The 22,741-nt window shown below is 41.9% G+C and overlaps 1 protein-coding gene across 1 annotated transcript in view; it reads right to left on the bottom strand.

The window, feature by feature from the left end:
* The window catches only part of VDAC2 (voltage dependent anion channel 2), an 82,901-nt gene that overhangs the window by 12,521 nt on the left and 47,639 nt on the right, over positions 1–22,741 (bottom strand). The window contains exons 6-7 of the mRNA XM_030203230.1: positions 10,004–10,231; positions 2,035–2,185 (exon numbers count right to left, since the gene is read on the bottom strand). Of these exons, the coding sequence (XP_030059090.1) occupies positions 2,035–2,185; positions 10,004–10,231 (379 nt within the window). The remainder of the gene's footprint in view (positions 1–2,034; positions 2,186–10,003; positions 10,232–22,741) is intronic.

Below are 22,741 nucleotides of genomic sequence, written 5' to 3'. Positions count from 1 at the left end.
TTGAAACAGACACGGGAAGCAACTGTTTGCCCTGGGATTTGTAGTATGGAGCGTTGCCACGATTTGAGTTTCTGCCAGGTACTTGTGACCTGGCTTGGTCACTGCTTGGAAAACAGGATACTGGGCTAGATGGACCATTGGTCTGACTCTGTTCTTATGCTCCTGAGAAGGCAGCTGCATATGGATTTCCTCAAACACCCATAAAACAAGCATGGGAAATACTGGCTTTTTACAAGGTACATGAGAAGTAGAGGATAAAAGATTAAAAATGTATTTTATGGGAGAATGGGGAGTGGCCAAGATGGTGGTGTGATTGAAGAGCTACATTGTTGATATTCATGTTTGAACAGGATTTGAACTTTTTAATGAGACTATTTCAGGTATTCAAATGCTTAGTTTTATGGAAAGAAGATCTGGATATACCCTGCTGTTACCAAGCAGACTTAAGATCATAGGAGTCTTTCTGGCTTTAAGGCAGGATGTTTTGACATTGGGTGCTTCATTTTAACTTGTATATCCTTGTAAATGTGTTAAGTATCTGGGAACCAAGTACGTTTTATTTGCTCCTGAGCAGTTAAGATGTTTTTGGATTTCAAGAAAGTAGTAGGTGGTGGTGTGACTTCGCTATTAAGGTTATATTTTTGTAAATGATGGGATAATCATTTTATTGATCTTTCCTGTTGCATTTGATTTACCTTCTATTCTCCTTATATTTCATTGACCACTCCCCCATATTTTGTGGTCTAAGGAAGAGCAGTTTATTTCTTGTTTCTGTTTTTCTGATAGGTTTCCTGCACTGTATTGCTTTAACAAGTGTTACTTGTGAGATGCTTCTTAAAAGAATAAAGAATAAAATATAAAAATAAAATTTTTTAATATTTTTTTTAAAGAGCATAAAAGAGGAGAGACAGCATGAAAATTCCTCAGTGATCTGTAAACAATACAGACTCAGAATGATTAGATGACAGCAATTGTGAAGCACAGCTCTAGGATTTTTAAACAAGCCCTTTGGGAAGATTCTCTAAGTATTATGTAATGGCATGGGATGTCACAATCTACGGAAAATCTATGAAGAATCTATATATATGTGACCATCTCTAGGAAAAGGTGACTAAAGTAACCAGAAGCAAAAAATGAAGTTTTAATGAACTCTGTTAGAGCAAACAGTTTGTAACAACTATCCAAACCCCATCCTTTTATATGAAAAAAAACCTTTCAGACTTGAGAATGGCAAGCAGATATGGAATGCACTACCGAAGTCCATAAAAACAACGCAAGACCTAGCCATCTTCCGAAAACTACTGAAAACAGATCTTTTCAAGAAGGCATACAATAAACATCCATCTTAAGTACTAAAAAACAACACTATACACGATCTATACAAAACCGAAATCTTACCACACGACTGTATAACCTCTCTACTATTAATGATCAAGCACTACCACCTTAAACCTTATGTTGAATAGGGTCTCTCTATAGTCGATGACTTAATGTATGTTACAATCCAAGTTACTCAGGAACCTTCATGCAATACCATAATGTAATATGCTTTACCATGTATGTATGCACATGGTATATATATATATATATATATATATACCATGATCTCTTCCATATATGTTATGTTCCACATATCTTACCATGTATGTCTGCACCTTAACGCAATACCATTTGTAATTCTGTTACCCAGTAATGGCAACCGCAAGCCACATTGAGCCTGCAAATCGGTGGGAAAATGTGGGATACAAATGCTACAACTAAATAAATAAATAAATTTCTCATGTCATGGGTCCATAAGCATACTTTGGATCTGTTACTTTAGTCACCTTTTCCCAGAGATGGTCACATATTTCTGTGCTGAATAGGAGTCAAATTGAAAAGGTGAGCTGCCTTAAAATGCTAAAACAAGAAGAGCTACAGTCTAATATTTTTGTGAAATTGTTTACTCCTAAAGGTAGCAACAAAAGTATTCTACAGTAAAACACCTCTTTCATTCAATGATATAAGTATTTTAAAATACTGAAAAGCACTTACAGAGATAGAAGCAGAAGGGTCCAGTTGGTATTTAGTCGCAATGCCAAAACGAGTACTGTTGTTGCCAGCTGACCAAGCCAGATTTACAGCTGTTTCAAGCTTATCGCTCACCTTCTGATAAATGGAGCCACCAAATTCTGACCCGTCATTGCTGTAAAATATTAAAACTTAAAACATTTGCGCTACGGAAACTGAAGTCTAGAATCTTAGATTTTTTTTTAGAAGCCCACATTACTTTTCATACAACAGGCATTAAAATGAAAGAAGAATGAAAGAACCACCCCCATACATGTATTTTTGAAATATTTCTCCATGATACCTTCACACACCGTTATGTAGCTATGATACTGGACACTAATGTTGGACAACACATTTGAACAGTTCAATTCAGAATTGGCATCTATGCTCCAATACATGGCATACTGTTCTGTAATGACCAATAGGAAGATGAGGCGTACTACAAAATCAGACCAGGACATATCAGCAAACCTCAGTCCATAAAGATGAAGCTTTTATGGAATTTTTGCAATTTTAAAACTTTTAAACATACTTTGGAGTACCAAGATCCCTAGTATTTTGGATACTAAACATGTGACCTTTTATTAACACAAACTGCTTCAATTTGCTTTGCAACTTTAGCAATATATCAAGTTTAATAAACAAACGATCACCAAGCTATCAAGATTACACTTTCAATTTCCCTATCAACTAGTATTTGACAATCTTTTGATGAGCTGTACAGCACAATTTTGACAGTATCCATGGCATAGGATTTTGATTCCTTAATGCAGATTAAGGCCCAATATTCAGCAGAAACTGAATATCAACCCCATCAGTGTTACAAACTGAACTTCAAACGGGAATAAAAGAGTACTCCAAGAGAATAGATTTAAAAAAAACATAATAAGGGAGCAGAAACATAGGGACAAGCCTCTTCCTTTAACTTGGCTTGTCTGGTAATTTCAAAAACGTCAAGTATTCTCATTTTGAACATACATACTCACATACTCTTCTAAGGTAGTAAACAACCAGCACCTCCAATACTGACCCACTGGGGGTCTTCCCACCATCAGTTTTGGATCAGAATCCCCGGACTGCATATTAGTATTACAGCAAGATTGGAACTTTGCTCCACTCCCCACCTGTGCACATCCCTATTTATTCTTGCATCCCCCCCCCCCCCCCGCCCCCACATCCAGCTTTTTTCTTTTTTTGCTCATTTCAGACATTCCTTTTAATGAAAATTTCACACACTTTAGATATTTTTAATGCACAGAAATCAACTGTACACATCAATTTTATACAAACGTAATCCCCCCCCCCCCGTTTACTAAGCTGCATGACAATGCTGACACAGTCCATTCAAATGGGCTGTGTCAGCATTAGAACGCTGTAGCCACTAGCACAGCTTAGTAAACAGGGGGGGGGGGGGGAGGAAGTGTGCTAACAAAATATACATGCCTACCCCACCCCAATTTAAAATGCACAATTAGCTAAATTTTGCAACTAAAATAAATTTCATAAATTATTCTAGTATGCATTACAAGCATAGGCATTAGTGGGGGGGGGGGGGGGGGTTGTTGTTTTTAAAGTAAAACAGCGGAACTTGAAATTTCTTTTAAATATTTTAGGTCATTTTAAAATTGATATTTGCATTTTTTCTGATAAATTGAGGAAAACTTTTTTTTAAGGCTCGATTATGCTGACCATTATGAACACAAATCTATATTGCTGTGATGCAGATTCATATTGGCCCACCAAGAGAAAGTTGCACACAGCAACAACAAGAATGCTATAATGGAAGGGGGGTAGAAGAGAAAACACAGACTCAAGAATTAAATTTGAATCTGAAGAAATGAGCTTGTATTACTCATAAACAGCAGAATAGAGTGGGCCACAGGGACCATGATCCCACCAATATTTTACCCGATACAACAGCAGCTAGAGAGACTGGGGCCAGGGCTGGAGATGGTTTTTGGACCCACCTATCAAAAAGATGTTCCACTGCCCTAATACAAGCTGTACAGACACATATTTAAAACATTTAAGGACACTATTTCCTCCATTTATAACATGTTCCTTTTAGGAATGCATGCAACATCTACTAGTTTTGGTACATTTTTAAAACATTTGGGATGATGTGAACTGCTTCTTTGGACTGGAGTGATCTGAATTTATATATTCCTTACAACTATAGATTTAGAGATGACCATAAACTACAAATACTTAGGGCCCTGTTTACTAAGGTGCACTAGCATTTTTAGTGCGCGCTAACGCTAGAGACACCAGTAGGAATATATGGGTGTCTAGCATTAGCGTGCACTAAAAATGCTAGCACACCTTAGTAAACAGGGCCTTTAATCTACAATATATAAGCACATTGTATAACTACCAGGTTAGCCTAACATGGGCACAATAAAGCTCCAATGGCCATGCATGTACAGCAGCATAAAGGCTACAAAGAAGCCAAATGCACAGACATTTTTTTGTTCAGGTTTAGCATACTAAACAGGTAATAGGTAGAATGGCTAATGTAGGGGAAACTCTGGAGGTAGGCACTCAGCATTAGGATGGAGAATTAGACTTTACCTTTCCTTGAGTCCCTCCAGATTCTTTGGGTTTGCCTTTTCCTGCTAGCAAATGGAGACCGAGAACCACTCAACTAGTGACATCTTTAAATATCCTGTACAGGCACTCACAGAAAAAAAAAAAGTATACAAAAAAAAAACCCCCCCAAAATCCCAGGGAACACCCCCCCCCTCCACACACACACACAATAATGCAACACAAAGCTCTACATTGCAGAGCCTGTAGTGCCAGAACACTTGGAAAGTATACAGAAATCCTTATTAAATGCCACTCATCCCCCAATAAAAGGTGGGTTCTGGACTAGTCTAGAGGAACTCAAGGAAAGAAAATTAGTAGGTAAATGTCCAGTTTCTCCTCCTCATCCCACCAGGCCAGTATAAAAGCTTGGAGAGTACCAAAGTAGTATACATCGCAGGTGATAAGTCCAACCTCAAAATCTTAGATGCAAACGCTGCATCCTGCTCCACTTCCACATCTAATTTAATGCCGTACAAAGAAACTGAGTGATGACAAAGCAGATTTCCTGTGTAACCAGGCTATGTTTCGCCCAAGGGGATGCTTGTCTTCAGGTAGAGTGAGCCTTCAGCACTGCAGGGACCTAGTAGCCTTTGAAAATACACGCAGAAGCTACTGCCTCTTTAATTCAGTGCGCTACTGAGGCCAGGACTCCTTTTCTACTACTACAAGGCATACACAGTCCTATTCTGACCCCAAACAAATAGCCTGACTGCTAAAATTCTTCTGTCCTCTTCAAAGAGTGCAGTCTTTTTCACATCAACTGAAAAAGCAGATTCCCATCACCTTCCCCACTGACTTTATGAATACTGGGCACCAAATAGATTGATTCACGTGAAAAGATTACATCATGTTAGATAAGATTACACCATGTTAGGGGGGAACTGGCCATAGCCCTACTTGACAAAACCAGGAATGGTTCTCAACAAGACAAGGCCTGCAGTTCCGATATCCTCCTCGCTGAACAAATAGCCACTAAGTTGACTCTACTAGATAGATATCAGTTTCAGATCCTAGGGAGGCACAACAGGGTGCCTAGGGGGCCCTCTGCTTAACACCTCTGAGAAATCTCACATCATCACCTAAAGATCAGTCACAAACCAAGTCCCTACATCAAGACATGGTCACTATCTGTACTCTTAGGGAAGTTAGTGTCAATCCAACAGTCCTACAAGAGATCCTTATTTTTTTTAAGAACAGATAATTTCAAGGGCATCATCTGCTGGTCACAGCACTACTGCTCAAATTTACCATATTCTCACATATGCCACAGAGACTGATGTTCTCCTGGACCTCAAACGGGTAGCTATGACCCGGGCTGAATAACCTCTGTACTACAGCCTCGTCCTCTCAAGAGCCAAGTCGTAAGACCATAAAAAATAACATGCCCAGCATCTGGACTGGCCTTTGCACCAACAGGCCCACCACACTGGACAGCACTAGAGGACTTCCCACTCAGCTGTATGAGATCCACGTGCCAGGATCTCCTCAGCCAATCAGATGAAAATGAGCACAACAGCACCCCCCCCCCCCCCCCCCATGGCTACCTATCCTCCAATTTGACCATACAGTGGCCATGATGAGAATGCATACAGCAACCCTTCCTGAGGCCATGGTTGAATCATGTCTATACTTGCCAACCAACGATGCTTTCCTCAACTGAAAAGCTTGAAAACCTTTGCATTGTCGCTCAATGTCATGAGATTCACTACTGGAGTTTCCCAATACTCGACAATTCTGGCAAAAACATTGTCTGCTAGATTCCACTCCTCTGCATCCAGAGTGTGTTTGCTCAAGTAATCTGCCTGGATATTCTCCACTAAGGCCAAATGAGTCACTGACAAATCCAGGCCATTAGCATCTTCATCTCCTTCACTACTCCTTGTCTCTTATCCAATTCACATACCCTACCGCCAAGGCATTGTCCAATAACAGGAGCATTGCCTTGTGTTGCTCAATCAGGCTGAAGGCCTGCAGAGCTAACCACATAGCCTTGGTCTCCAAGCAGCTAATGGGCCATGAGACCTCCAACACTGATCACTGACCTTGGGATATCTGGTCTTGACAACAGGAACCCCATCCTTCAAGGCTGGCATCCATCAACACCGTCCAAATCCAATCCTCGTCTCAGGTTTGAAGCCTGAAGCTACAAAGACCTCAATAGGTGGATCTAATACCGCCTGAGCCTCCAACCTTCCTGACCGTTCCCTCCAAACATCCCAAAAGGGCTTATTGCATGAGGAAAACCTATCATGCTGAGAATCACTTAATCTACCCAGTCTATCTTCTAGCATCCCTGAAATGGCCCCTAACCAAGTGAATAAAAGGTGTCTGAGAATGGTCCTCTAGGAGCCTAGGCACCTTGGTTTCTGCCAAACTCTTGGACCAATTTGTCCAAGTCTTCTTCAAAGAGTAACATCCCCTTAAATGTGAGCTTAATCGTCAACCCTTTTGAGGCTACATTCACCGCCCAGTTCCAGAGTCACAAAAATAGCATGCGGCCACTTTTAAAAAAGGGCCATACTTTTGGCAGACATCTAAATCAAATCTTTAGTGTAAGTTTGAAAAGCCACAGCCATCTCCACCCGCGCCACTCCCGAGTCTCCTCCTGAACCCTCCAGGATAGGTTCCTCACATAGCTGCTGGTTTGGTAACTGCTGAGGTGAAAACATCCACATTTAGGAGACATAAAGCCTTCTGTTCCACCACTTGGTTGGGAATATCCTGGATGCAGGACTGAAAAGTGAGAATGATCAATGGCAAGGTTGATGTAATATCCTCAGTGGCCCTATGCACCAAGAAAGCCCAGGCTGGTTTAATTCCCTTGAGCAGCAGCCTTTGGTCCTCTCACTTTCTGCTGGCTGTAGGTCCTTAATTTCAGAGAGGACAGCTCATCCCTATAAGAAAATTCTGACTACTTTAGTGTCTTCCCTCTTCTAGCTTTCCTGTTCACAGAACTAGGTTCTGGGCATACCTTTGCCCAGGTTCACAGACTCAACCGATCCCAGAAAATTCCTCTCCAGACATTCTTCATCCAATCAGCAACCTTTGTTTCTTGGCCTCTGAGGGTCCCTCTTTAGGGGAATATCCCCCACTTACTGCTTCCAATTAACCCTCAGAGTGAAAGCTTTTCTTGAAAAGGTCTTATGCCTTAGGAAAACTAACTCAAGGGAAAATCCCCAAATCTTTTTCTTCCTTCAAGCACTATAATTACCTTAGCTCGGCTCATACACTTTCCTCCACTCCTGTAGTACCCCAAATGGCAGCATTTCCCACAAAAATAGGGATTCCCCTCTGTGCAAGGACACTCTTTGGCCAAAACTGCCTCCATTGAATTTGGCTCCCTTCCAGTGACCTGCACCAGTGCACTGAATTGAACAGTGTGGCAGCTGCTGCAAATTGCACAGGGACAGCTGAACTTGCCAATAAAGGCCATGTGTGCCGTGGTTCATGTTGCCCTGCCAACCACCAACTGTTATGACTAGTCGTGCTGCACAGTCTCCCCCAGCATTTCCCTCCCTTTGTTTGCCCTTCCCGGTGCCTTCAACTTTCCCCACCCTGCCCACAGTTGGGCAGCTTTTTCCATTCCCTCCCCTGCCCCCCCCCCCCCCCCCAGGTGTACTTTAAAAATCAAGTCTCCTCTCCATCCACAGCAGCAGCAATACTCACATGCTGCCTGGGGCCTGCACCAAGGCTTTCCTTCTGACCCATCTCATCCCTTCTGATGCAAATGAATTCTCTGCAGGGGCAAGATGGGCCAGAGGGAAAGCCCAGGTGCAGGCTACATATGTGTATTGCTGCCACAGATGTGGATGGAGAGAAGGCTTGATTTTAAAGGTACACCGGGAGAGGGGAAGAGCTGCCCAACAACAGGTAGAGAGAGATGTTGGATTCAGAGAAAGGGAAGATAGATAATGGACTTGGGGGTGGCAAGAGTTGGGGAGGAAGGAAGATTTAAAAAAAAAAAAAAAAAACCGAGAGGTATTGGACCTGGGGGTGGGGAGACACTTGGAGCCACGGGCTGAAGAGAGGGAGATATCAGTCCTTTAATCAGTGGCACAGAGCAATGGGGGGGGGGGGGGGGGGGGGGGGGAGAGAGACCCCCTTCCCTTTGGCTCAGGTCCCCTCCAGATCTGCAGCAATCCTTCAATGGCTCTACTGCCCGAGCTACCCTCTCCCCTTCATGACGCTTCAAGAATAAGGAAGTCGGCAGCATGCCCCAGCTGCTGATGCCTGCATTCCCCAATCATGCTCAGTTTATGCGTGAACTGGGCATGCCAGTGACTTTCACTCCTGCAGGCAGCATGAGGAGGAAGGGGGCAGCTCGCGCAGTGGACTTCTTCAGCTGGCAGGTGCAATACCCAACATGGGGGGGGGGGGGGGGGGGGGAGAGGAAATGTACAGCTTCTTGGTCCACTCCCAGGCCCCTCCGAAAATGGACTACTGGCTACACCTCTGCCTTTAATCATGTGATTAATCACAATTAAAATGCAGCCCTAGTTACGATCTCTTGTTGCCCACCCTAACAATCTCACCTTCCCCCCCCCCAGCCAAATCCACTGCAGGCATTGCTGCAGCCAAAAAAATATCCTTGGTTGCAGAGGAGAACCATGTCTTTTCTCCCTGTCACCAACAGTATTCCATTCTCACTTTTACTACTTTAATTGTTACAGCTGCTCTCTTGCTCCCACGGGCCCTTTCCAACAGGTAGCCACATATTGTCAAATAACCCTGAAAGGGTCTCTATGGTGGGAGCAATTTATGTTTCTTATTAGATTCTTGTGGCATAAAGAAGTTACATTTAGTGATCTGGGAACAAAATAACCAAAATTGATAGCCTAGGTTAAGCCACCAAGAATTGGGCTATTAAACCAGGCATCCACTGCACAGAACGCCTCACCTACCGTCTGCTGGAGACTGAGAAACATTGTCTGCTGAACGACTGCACAGGATACTTACTGGATGATGTCACTAGTTCTCAGTCTCCATCAGTTGGCAGAAGGCAACAAACCCAAGCATCTGTATTGATCTGGTAGGACAATAAGATAGAATTCAGGATACAAAACTCTCAATAAGGACCCACTATATAAAGTAAAGATAAGAGGGAGAGAAACTAAAGATGATAACCGACTTTTTTCCAGAAAGGACCAATACATATGAAATTAGTATTATACCTGGCATTCTAAAATGAAAATGCTTTGCATCATTTAAAAGATATTTTCCAGCAACAGAAATACGCATGCAAATATTCAATTCATTAAAAAGGTCCTGAAAAACCCTCATTATAGGGGTTTACAAGAACTCTCAACTATTATAGTTTCTAGTCTCCCACCAAAGTTTATTTCTATTAACCTCTAATACTTACACATTAGTATGTAGTTGGAAATCTCCTGTTTTGTAGCCCACTGAGAAATTATTCCTTGTCAGTCTGGATTTGGCACTGTCAAATGTCATCTGATAACCAGCCAGCCACCCTTCATAAGTAACAACACCAGACCCATGGATGGCTGGACCAGCAAAGTCAAAGTCAACATCACAACCAAGATGTACATAATCACGTTTGTAAGCAGTCTTGATCTTGCCACTCTTCTTGCTGAGGGGGAGGAGAGAGGAATAAGGAGGAGAATAAAAACAAACAAACCAAAAACAGCAGAGTCAAGAATATGCTTAAGACACTGTAGTACAAACACTAATGCTAAAGTTAATGCTAAAGCAAATGAGGCAGGTTCTGAATGCAACTGCTTCTCTCTAAACAGCCATTCTCCGAAGGCAAGTGTCACATGCATGGATCACAGGACTGTGCAGGGCACCAAACTGATTAATTTTTCCAAGTTTCTGGAAAAGCCTACAACCCTCTTCAGTTCCATAACAGATTTTACTTTATTTTTTTGTGGAGTGGGGGAGAAAAGGAGGCAATAAAGTGTTTATCACTGATTAACTATAGTCTTCAAATAACGTATGTTACAAATAACTTTGCTTTCTCTGAAGATGAGCAGTTCCTCAGTTAACACAAGACTCCTAATTAAAAGGTGAACCTTAAAAGGGTCCTCTCTGGGATGATAGGGCTTGTAAGTGGCATGGATGCAATATATAGTTTTTTTGGGGGGTTTGCTTTGGGGTTTTTTTTTTTATGTATTTGGAAGCCAATTTTATTTTGCATTTATTATACTGCAATCTGCTTTACTGTTTAGTGAGCGGAGGAGATTAAGATTGGGTTTGTACGATGTAAACAATTGTACACTTTTGTATTTTTATCCCATGTAATATTACACTTATCATGTTACCTGTTTTGGGTCATATCTTTGGGGGGGGGGGGGGGAAGGTGGCTGTGACTAGAGACAAAAGGAACAGAATGTGTGGACTATATTTCATATTGCAGATCCCCTCAATGAAGGTAGACCATAGGGGAGTGTGACCGACACTCATGCCCCTCTAAAGGCAGACTTGCCTCTGCATAACATGCTGCCATCTAATTAGCAATGGTGTAGAACTTCCAGAAAAATATGAACGTTTTGCTTATAAAGAAGGGGTGCACAACAATTAGTCTATAAGGCTTGCATACTGGGCAAAAGACTTAAGAGTACAAGGAAGAGCGAATCTCCACCAGATTATTGGCATTGGCAGAACAGGTTCCATGAACTCCAGCTGATGGTTGGGTCCTTTCCCCGGAGGCGAAAGCAATTTCTTGCAACCTGGGAACCATATATACAGGCTTTGCAATCAAGAGCTCGTAGCTTTGTAGTAAATTCCCTTTAGGAGAGCGCCTTTTCTCCACCCCCCAGGAGTATAGGATATGCAGTGCTAGGAGTGGGGCTACAACAAACCAACCCCCTCACAAGTATAATTGGAATCACTTGATTCAGTAGGCATCAGGGGTGTTTTTTTTTTTTTTTTTTTTTAATGACGACTTGGTAGACAGAGAAAGGATCAACAAAGTACGGGGAAGGGTTGTAAGGGAGGTGGGAAACACATGGGGATTAATACTTTTGGGAAAGTTTTTGATATTTCAATACTGCTTATACTGTATTTGTTCATTGGCTGCATATCATCAATAAAAATGATTTAAACATAATTAGCAATGGTGTGCAGAGCCACTCCTCTAGCTCAATGGCAATGATGTATGCTTTATTTTCAAAAATATATATCCCACTTTATATTCAAAGTGGGTTACAACACAGAACATTTATAATAAAAAAATAAACAAATCACATAAAATCATAGATCTTATTCAATATTAAACATACAGAGCAAAACACAGAAAATCTGCCAAAGAAAAGCTTAATCCATAAAAGCTTGAATAAAATAAAAAGTTTTCAGCAATTTCTTAAAAATTGTTTATAATAATATAAAAAAAAAAAAAAATCGGCATAGCCTTACATAACCAGGCAAGGAATTCCACAACTTCCCTATTGAAAAAACACAGTTCCTTGTTTCTGCAAAACACGTTGAAACAGCTGTTTCATTGACATAGACCGTAAATCATGCTGTGGCTCATAAACATGAATACAATTCAAATAATACTGTGGAATCTCACTGTATACACAATGTATCAAAGTTAAAATTTTAAACAGTACATGAAACTTTACAGGCAACCAGTGTAAACATTTATGTGGCAGGACCTGGTTTGATTTCCAGCTCAGTTCTCCTGCGCCCTAGATCAACCAGAGATGCTGTGGAGTCAGTGTCCCCCCCCCCCCCCCCCCCCCCACCACACACACACACACACACACACACACACACACACACAAAAGAAAGGAGAAAGGAGGGAGATGAGTGTATTAGCCATGATTGTATTGCATGGTGCACTGCTCCTGCTTAAGAACCATCACTATAATGGCCTGGAATAAAGTAAATAGGAGGAGGATACAAAACAGGAGAACAACATCCCTAGGTGGTTGCGGATGAAGGTTTATATCCCTAGATTGCAACTCTGGTTCTAACTGAGCTGGAAAGAAGCTAGAGTAAACTGCCAGGTCAAAAGAAAAACAATGTGATTTGTGACTGCACTCCCAGGCCTATTAGCGTAAATAAAAAAAAAACTTGAGCTTTGGTCCACTCTAGATTCTTGTAAAGAAATCTTTATATACTCAGGAAAATGTTGGAAGACAACTGATTAAAGTGGAAATGCAGAAACTTGAATACATGCAAAGAATTGCCTTTATAATGAAATTGAGGGTAAGCTGGATAAGTCACAAGGCCCTGAAGCTCACCGACACTGTGAGCTAAAGAGTAACCAAAAATTAAATCTTCCAGACCATGTACTCAAATTCACCAGTCTAGAAGCTCAAAATGGGCTTTATCACTGGTTGATAACTACATTTATGCCCCATGAGACTACAGGATGTTTCAACTGAAACACAGCCCACAGGAATCTTAAGTAGAAGAAGTTGTACAGAAATAGGGTTTCCTTCTACATGGCGACACCAACTTCTCTCAGCCGAACCTCAACAGTAGTGTCTTTTAGGCCAGTCTCTATAAAAAGCAGATGGTGGTATTGAGTAGTTTTTGGACTTGGACAAATGAAGGGATCTATGGCCTAGCCCTTACACCAGAAAGAAGATAATCTCAGTTCAAAGCCATAAAAACCCTTGGTGGATTCCATTCTAGAGAAGAATTTTAGATATCCTTTTTGGAGAAAAACATTGCATTCCTTTCATAATATCAAGCTGTGAAAGCCAGAAGCTGGATGGTGCATGCCTCTTAAGGATGGAAGACCGTACCCAGTTTTCACATCATGGAACAATTCTCCATATTTGTTCAAATGATCACTGCCATCTGGTTGTGTTTTGAATTAAAAACAATTCCACTGACCACTGATTTTTGAAAGCTTTTGGCATACTCAGAACTGCCCATAAAGCCAGGTTTGTGTACAATCGGTTCCAGCAGAGATGGGACACTGGGTGTGAATTCCTTGCAAATATGTTCTCTGACTGAGGCTGGTTGCATCTATATTTAAAAGATAGTTTGGTGAGGAGGAAAAGGTAAACCTCAGGCCAACCAAAGTTTTAAGTCCTCTGACACAGGTATTCTCCTGGAGTCTAAGTGGCTTAGTTCCACTGAAGGTTTATGGTCGATTGGTTTTGTTTCACTTGGAGACATGTGTTAATATATGGCCTGGTTTTAGATCTACCACTGGAATTGTGATGGACAAAGCCACAGAGCCAAAAACATCTGAAAAAGTACAGATTAGGCCAAACAAGTAACAAATGAATTAATATTTGAGAATCTGCAGAAAGCAGGTCTGAACAATGAGTCTTAACACAAACAGGTACAATATTCAAATAAAATGTAGCACCTGTAATGAAAGAATGATGGATAAAATGGAAAAAAATGTGGCTTTCAAAATGGGGCTTATGTTTTTTATATTAATGTATAAAATGATACAGAGATCAGAAGATGTGATGAGAGGTGTTGCAAAAACATTATGTGAAACTGGTATCTCAACAGAAAAATATGTTAGTAACCGCAAAAACTGTTTGTTCCAAAAACATGTTGACATAACCGGAAAATGTGGCAACCTGTTGAAATAGATGAAACGGAAGGAGCTGGGTACAAATGCACAGATGGCAGGACGCGAAAGTATAACCGCAGAAATTGAGAAATAACTGACAAAATTGTACCTCACCATAGACTTCTATGGAGAGGTAAGTGTATAAAAGAAGAGAGATTTTGGCTTAATTTGAGGAGTCGTCCTCAGCACTTCTCAGACGGCGGAGCACTGTGCTATTGAACCCAGAATCTGTCCGATGTCTGTACTGATTTGAAACTTTGGTAAGAATAAATATCTTTCTATCTGAAATCTATTTCTGTCTTTATTTTCAAGTATTCCTTATTTTACTAACTAAGCAAAACTAAACGCACACCAGACACTCATTTGGTGCATAAAATACTGATAGATTCTAATAGCATATATGTGGGAACATAAATGGCCCAGAATATACCTAGATCCAGAAAGACAGAAAGCAGTAGTTATGGGAATTAGTTTCGAATTGCGGCTGTTGATGCCTGCCCAGACCAGACCCCCATGGGACTGGGTGACAGTGGAAGTAAGAAAACTATTCAGAATCTTCTGGATGAACTTAATACGTTCAATCCTCCATGTGGAATAGCTCAAGGAGGACTAAACGAGGTCAAACAAAACAAGTAAAAACAGTGGTGAGCCCCGGTCGCTGAGCGTTCTCGCTGTCCTTCCTCCCCCCCATTTGAACGCAAGAGGGGATGTTTAATCTGTGCGTTCAATGTCCTATGTTTTCTTTCTGTCACCTTCATTTTCTTTCTATTTCTCTCTCCTACTTTTCTGACCTCTCTCCCCGTGGCCATTATCTCTATCGTGTCCCTCCTCTGTCATTCCTTTATTTTTTCCCTCTTCCTCTCTCTCCTTCTGCCTCTTACGGACATTGCCCTATTGCGGGGTAATGGGCACTATGTTCTGTCCGTTTCTTTTTCTCACCCCTGCATTAAATACTCTCCTATTTTTCTGCCTTCTTCCTTTGTCTCCTGCATTTCTTATTCTCCTGCACTGGATTAACACACCTGTTTCTTTGTCTTTTTATGATTCTGTCCACCTGACTGTCCTTATATTCCTCACCTATATACTGTTCCTTTTGAGTGTTTGCTGTATGAAAGAATATGAATGCCATCTCGATTCTAAGTTTTGGGAGACCATACTTAGCAGCTGGTGACTGTATTTTCTCTTTCACCACGATTGTCAGTGTGCGGTCTAATGCAGGCTATTCTTTGCCTAACGCCTTGACATTTCGTGTCTTTAGTCTCTGTCCCACATTTGTTTTTCTAGCCTATATTCCTTATTTTTGCCTGAACCCCTGTGTATTTTATTTTCCTGATAACCTTATTAGTCTGCCTTCAAATCATTCTGTTCTCTCTATCTTCTGTCATTCTAACCGCCCATGGCCCCCCCCCCTTCTTCCTGCCCAAACACTTCTATTTCACTACTCTTTGTCGCCTTTGCCTGCCATCTAAAAACACTTCGGCTTCGCTGAAACCTGTGATTTGGGTTTTCCCCTTCTTTCAAACTGTATTGCAGCATTTCTGTGAGAATTAACTTTATGATTCTTTGCTATCTTTTCTGCTGATACGCACATTTCCTGGTCTTTACTTTCTGTTCTCATTTTATCGTTTGTGGGCGTGCGCCCTCCCGTTTGCATTCTTTTTATATGTTCCATGTCTCTCTCGTCCGTCTAATCTAATTTTCTTGTCCCCTATTCTGTAAGTCTACGGTTCCTCCTATGTTTTTAATTTCTCATCTCGGTCTCACTATATTGTTTTTTTCCCTCAGTACACAGCTCATTTCCGGTATTTTTACGGCAGCTATTTGCCAGTTACAGAAAAACATATTCTGCTTTCCCTTATACTTCACTTTATAGGATGCCAGTACTTGTTCTTGGTACACTGATACCGTGCTCACATTTTATAAAAAAAATTACTGGATGGCATTGTTTCCTGTGGTATCGCATTTACCGCTTTACACATGTTTAATCTGCCCCATCTGAATGTTAGTTCAGTGCATGTGCACTTCTGTGCATGTATCAACGTACGGATGTATTTTTTGCTTTCACTTTTAGGATTACGGCACAGCCTTTTAGGGTTTTAAAATTATAATATAACACTAATCTATAGCCTATTTCCTTTCTTCTTTTCTGCATTTCTTATTTCTCATCTCAGTACGCCGTAACTGCATGACTGTAGGAAACACCTGCTTCCTCTTAAGCTAGTACAGTCTGTATTGTATAGTGAACGTATCTTATCCGAAGAGCTTACATATGCTTACTTTGCTTTAAAATTTTTTTCTCTCTCTCTCTTTGTCTAACATCGGACATTTCTACATATTGTACATTCTTTCAGTATGGAACCTTGTCCTTATAAGTCCTTATAAGTCCCGTCTTTCTGTTTTTCTCTCCTTTTTCCTTTCACATTAAAAGTGCGTAGATGCTCCACTTCTCCTTTTAGGGCGGTGCCCACTTCCTTCTTCTTCTCAATATTCTCTCCCTCTTGACTCTGCTAATCTTTAGCTTGGGCATCTCTTGTAACATTTTGTTTAAAAATAATTTCTGTTATAACGTCTTGCCCTGCACTTGGTACCGCTTCCGGTGTTTCCCGCATTGGAATCTACTTTTTCTCTTGCCTATATTCCCTGCCCTTATGTCAGCAAGGTTACGTTCTTATCTCTGTCCGTGATTTCTTTGCTATATCATTTTGTTAATTATCGCTTTAACTATACATATACCCGGTGACAGGTCTGTTGCAAGTTTAAGTATTGTCAGCCCGTATTTTTATTTTGTCTTTGAGAGCTTATTGTCAGGTCATACGTTGTAGAGATTGTGTGTCATCACTTTTGACAGACTGCTACCGTCTTCCGTGCTGTTAATTATTTTTCTTTTTCTGCTAAAACTCCCATTAGGAGTATTGCCTGCCACCTGGCTATTATTGTATTTGAAATGGACAATGCTATTCTCTAATTGCTATCGTACGCCACAGTTTGCATACTAAGATTTTTAGAGCTACATCTGTTTGACCTTGGAGCCTAACTTAAACATATTTAGTAATCAACCTTTTTCTACGGTCCTTTTCAAACACTTGCTTTGTTTTTATTGGCCACTGCTGCATGAGCTTTGGGGACTGAGCTTCTGCCATGATTTCTGCTTGGCATGATTAATATGCACTCATTTCCTGTAAAACTGCTTGCCCGTAACTTTCCTGCATACAAGTGGTTTAAGCTTACGATACTGTGCCTGCGTTCTATAAATAGATAGTGTACGGCAATGTTCTTAGTCCAATCATATATTTACTTCTCTGCAAGTTTAACCCTGTTTTATGATACATAGTCTCAGTATATGACAAACAGCAGTGTTTGAATGCTTTCGGTTTCAATTTTAGCGATCGTAGCGCTACATCTTTGCTTGTCTAGAATGGGTTTTGTTTTTGCAGTATAATATTATGCGAGCTCCATTATAATGATTTATAGTTTGTTTTTACTAGGGGATTTTTTGTTTCATTACTTGAAAATCCAATTTTGTTGTACAGTTTTTTCCTCCTCTGATATGGGGAACAGACGAAGGTTGTTGTTCATTGGTTTGCTCAGCTTGTCCATCAAATTCATTTTTTTTTCCTCTTTCTCTCCAAGTCCCACCTACTCTCCTACTTTGCTTCTGTCACTCTTGTGTTTAACTTTTATGCATGTTTATGCTGTGCAACAGTGTGAATGATTTTATTTTGTATTGTGTTGTCCTGGTTTTGCGGGCCTCTTCACTGTCGGCTGTCTTATTTTAATGCTTTTGAGTTCCTTTTTATGAATTATTTAATAAGCAAATCTTTTGTCTTGTTACTCTTTCGTGGTACCATCCCCCATGAGCTTACATACGTTAAGTGTTACAAATCTTTCTTTTAAGTTCCTTTTTTTTTATTATATCTATTTTATCTTTATTATCTTTGTAGTTTGTTTCAGGGACTCTTCCCTGGGATAGGCTATATTTTTATTCTGCTTTTTATTTTCTTGTATATCAGTGTCACGCTACAACTATTGGGTTTGATACCGATGTCCGGGACTTACATCCATTTGAGGGCCACAAATCCTTCAATGGATGACGGTATCTCAATTATTAGATTTAAAGCAGACTTCCATTCCATTTTCAGAGTGGCCTGCGGATTCGACATTATTGCCCACATATGTGTTACCTAGTACAGATGAGCGTGGGTGCTATATAGAGACGTCTGACGCATTTCATTGCGAGTTTGGACTAGGTGACGAGGGCTTTTCCATATTTTTGGACGGTTAGGTTATGTGGATGCTGCCTCGCCATAAATTCTTTTTAGGACGGTTGGGTTATGTGAGATGCTGTATGTGGATGCTGTATGTGAGATGCTGCCTAGCCATAAAATTTTTCCATGCTTTGTTGATGAGTGGATGCCGCCAAAGTTTAAAAGGCCCATTGGGGTGGTTAGTTGCGTGGATCCCCTAATCAGCGGAAACCCATTGGACCGCTGCTCTTCGATTCATGACACCTTATTCGCTGGTCTTTTTTTTTTTTGAAAATCTTTTTATTAAGTTAACAATTTTCAGAACAAATAGTAACGCATATTGACCATAGGCTCCATCTTTTCTGCATTACAAACCCCCTGGTCCCTACCCTCCCCCCCCTCTCAGGATAACATAGCCCAAAAGATACACATTGTTTTGTCACGTATGTCACCAAATACAAATATCAGCCTGTAAGCCCCCGCCACTCTACATACGTAGACCAGGTTTTGAGAAATCTCAGCATTCCTCCTCTTCGCAGAGCAGTTAGTTTGTCCATCATACAACAGTAATCTACCTTGGTGAGTACTTGGTCCACAGTGGGCAATATTTGTTGTTTCCAGTATTTTGCAATTAAAGTCCTGGCTGCTGTAACAATATAACGCAAAAGTGCAGAGCAGGAGTCTTTACTCTCTTTTACAACTACGTTCAGCAGGCACAAGCCAGGGTCCAACTTTATCCCCAGCCCCATCCCGCTCTGCAGTCTGGACTGTACGTCCTGCCAGAACTGCTGTATCTTTGGACATTCCCACCAGATATGCCAAAGAGTACCTTCTGCCCCGCACTTACGCCAACAAGCTGCCGATCCCTTTTTAAAAATATGGACCAGTCGGCTAGGGGTCATATACCATTGATACAGCATTTTATACCCGTTCTCCAATAAAGGAGTCGCCACTGAAAATGCCAATAAGCGTTTAAATATTCTTTTCCAGATCAGTGGATCATAAGTGGTACCCAGTAAAGTCTCCCATTTCTTAATGTATTTGCCCATTGGTTGTGTCTTATGCAGCAAAGCTCTGTAAATGCGGGATATCCCCCCTTTACCTTCCCCTGATCTTATGGCCAACTCAAGTTCTGTGTCTGCAAGGGATAAGTCCTCTCTCGCTCTTCTCTGTATAAAATCTCTAATCTGCATATAGGCGAAGTAGTCTTTGTCCCCTAATCCAAATTCCTCCTGGAGTGTGTGAAATGAATGGCACTTCCCATCTTCCCATATTTGCCCCAACAAACGCAGCGAGGCAGCTGACCATTGTCTATATACCCCGTCTGCCCGACCTGGAGTAAAGTCGGATGCAAAAATGATAGGGGTCATCACATGGTATTTACGTCCAGGAAACCAGGCCGCTCTACATCTAACCCACTCCCCCAGGACCACCCCCATTGGGCCTCGCATTCCAGAAATAAGGCTTCGCAGGAGCGGCAAGGGGAGCCATGCCACCGCCCATAATGGCACCCCCCTCAAGCCCCATTGCGCCTCATAGGTCCATAGTTTAGTTGGGCCTCTCTGTACCGTGGACAGCATCTGAAAGAGTGCAGCTTTATAATATAAGGTAAAATTAGGGACTCCCATACCCCCATCTTTCCGTACTTGAAAGAGAACACTACGCGCCACTCGGGGTGGTCTTCTACGCCAGACAAAAGAAAACACCTTCTTTTGCAGATCGTGAAAGAATGTATATGGTATATGAACTGTCACCGCCATGAACAGGTACAAAAGTTTGGGGAGTAGTGTCATCTTAACCGCAGCTATTCTGCCCATCCATGACATATGTAGCCCTCCCCACCTGTCCAGTTCTTGCAAAAGTTCGCGTAGTTTAGGTATAAAGTTTTCCCGAAATAGGTCCCCCGTGTCTGGCGTTAAGTTAACCCCCAGATATCTAATATACTGAGGTGACCAAAGGAAATGGAAGGAGGCTTGTAACTGCTCCTGCAACTCATTCGGGCATTGTATGGGCATGATCTCAGACTTTTGCATATTAATTTTGAGACCAGCCACCTGACCATATCCCTGGATTATCTGCAACACAGCTTGCAGCGATTTCTCAGGCTGCAACAGTGTCAGCAATATATCATCTGCATAAAGCAGTAGCTTGGTTTCATGCCTCCCTATTCTAATACCTTGTACTGTAGCGTCTGCTCGGATCAAAATTGCCAGTGGCTCCATGGCTAGTGCAAACAGCAATGGGGAGAGGGCACAGCCCTGTCTTGTACCTCTAAACAATTCAAAAGGCTCCGTTGTCGTGTCATTAATTCGCAGCTGACTCATCGGCTGTTGATAGAGCGCAGTGACCCAGCTTAAATATTGCCCATCTATTCCAACCTTCCGCAACAGCTCAAACAGAAAGGGCCACAGCACCCTATCGAACGCCTTTTCTGCGTCCAATGACACAAACACTGCCGGGTGTCCCAATTGTTTAATTCTATCCAGTAGGTACTGCGCCCGCCTAGTATTATCAAAGGTCTGTCTATTGGCTATGAACCCGGCCTGGTCTTCATGAACCAAGTACGGGAGCACTTTCTGCAGTCGGGCGGCCAAAATGGTGGTCAGAATTTTATAGTCAGTCCCCAACAGGGAGATTGGCCGATACGAACCGCAACTTTGCGGGTCTTTATGTGGTTTTAATAATAAGACCACCTCTGCCAGGCGCCAAGATCTTGGGAGCCCGGTGTCAGCCTGTATAGCATTAAATACTCTAAGTAAAATTGGTGCCAATAGCGAGCTAAAATATTTGTAGAAGCGGTTATTATACCCATCTGCTCTTGGGGCTTTTCCACTAGGCAGACCCTTGATTGCTGATATCACCTCCTCTAGCTCTATAGGGGCAGATAGCATCTCAGAATCATTCCCCCTCAGGCTCGGCATATCTATGTTATTTAAGTAGGTCCGAGGGGCCCCCTCCGCCCCCCCCCCCCCCTCCGCTCTATAGAGCCTCTGATAGTACTCCACAAACAGTCTCTTAACATCTGCCGGCTGATCCCACATCCGCCCATCCTCCGTTCTCACTCTACTAATGACATTCCTTTGCCTTAGCTGTCGCAATTTATATGCTAATATTTTACTAGCTTTGTTATTGAATTCATAAAATTCTTGTTGTGTCCTCTGCATCTGCTCTTTAATAATCTTGAGATCTAGGTCCAGCAATTGCACCCTAGTGCTATGTAGTTTCGCTTGCTGGCTCGGGGAAGCCTGATTCTGTTTGGCTAATGGTTCTAACTGTTGTAATGTTTGTCTCAGAGCTGTTTCTTTTTCCCTGTGCTCTTTCTGTAAAAAGGCTTGCATTGAGATCAAAGACCCCCTAATCACAACCTTCAGGCTCTCCCATAGAATCTCTGGCGATGTACCCGGTATGTCATTGAATTGCAGAAACTCCCTGATCTCTCCTGCGAGCTTCTGAACATTTTTTGGATCATCTAACACTCTGTCCGGGAACTGCCATTTCCTATGCCTATCTTTTACTGGGAATCCCCGGAGGGTTATAGAAAGAGGGGCGTGATCCGACCATGCTCTCGTGTGTATTTCTGAGGATTCCACCTGCATTGCCAAGCCCGCACTTCCCATCCACATATCTATTCTCGAATAAGAGTCATGAGGGGCGGAGAAGCACGTATAGTCCCTCTCTCCCCCATGTAACACCCTCCAAATATCCACCAGGCCCCACTGATTTAAGAATTTAAGCAGATTATCCCGGTCTGATTGCGCATAGTTCGCTGTCCCGCTCGAATTGTCTAAGGAGGGATCCATCGTCAAATTAAAGTCCCCTCCGAGCAGAAGCTCCCCTTGCACACAACGCGACAGTTGAGCCCCCAGTGTATCAAAGAAGGCTCCCTGCGCTTGATTCGGGGCATAAATGTTAACTAATGTATAGGTATGACCCCCGAGAGTCCCTACCACGATCACAAACCTGCCCCCTATATCTTTCTTAACCGTTTGTATTTCCCATTGTTGCCCTTGTTTAAATAGTATCCCCACACCCGCTGTCTTTGCCGGTTGCCTATTAGATGCCAAGTATTGATGAGGGTATCTAGGATGCTGTAGTAAATGTTCATGTCGGGGTAGTAGGTGTGTCTCCTGTATAAATAAAACCTCAGCCTTCACCCTCAGCGCCTCTCGAAAGAGCCTCCTACGTTTTAAAGGAGAATTAAGACCTCGTACATTGAGAGATAAGCATATCAACCCAGTCATGGTGGATCCTTATCAGCAACTCTATCATCCTTCCTCATAGTCCCTTCCAGCTTATCAGAACAATGTGTAATGCTATCAGTTTCCTGAGAAATCCCCGTGTCCCCCCC

The sequence above is a fragment of the Microcaecilia unicolor genome, chromosome 5 (assembly GCF_901765095.1).
Source record: "Microcaecilia unicolor chromosome 5, aMicUni1.1, whole genome shotgun sequence".
Taxonomy (NCBI): domain Eukaryota; kingdom Metazoa; phylum Chordata; class Amphibia; order Gymnophiona; family Siphonopidae; genus Microcaecilia; species Microcaecilia unicolor.
Note: the sequence above shows the minus strand (reverse complement) of the source record. Positions and strands in the feature narration are given on the sequence as shown.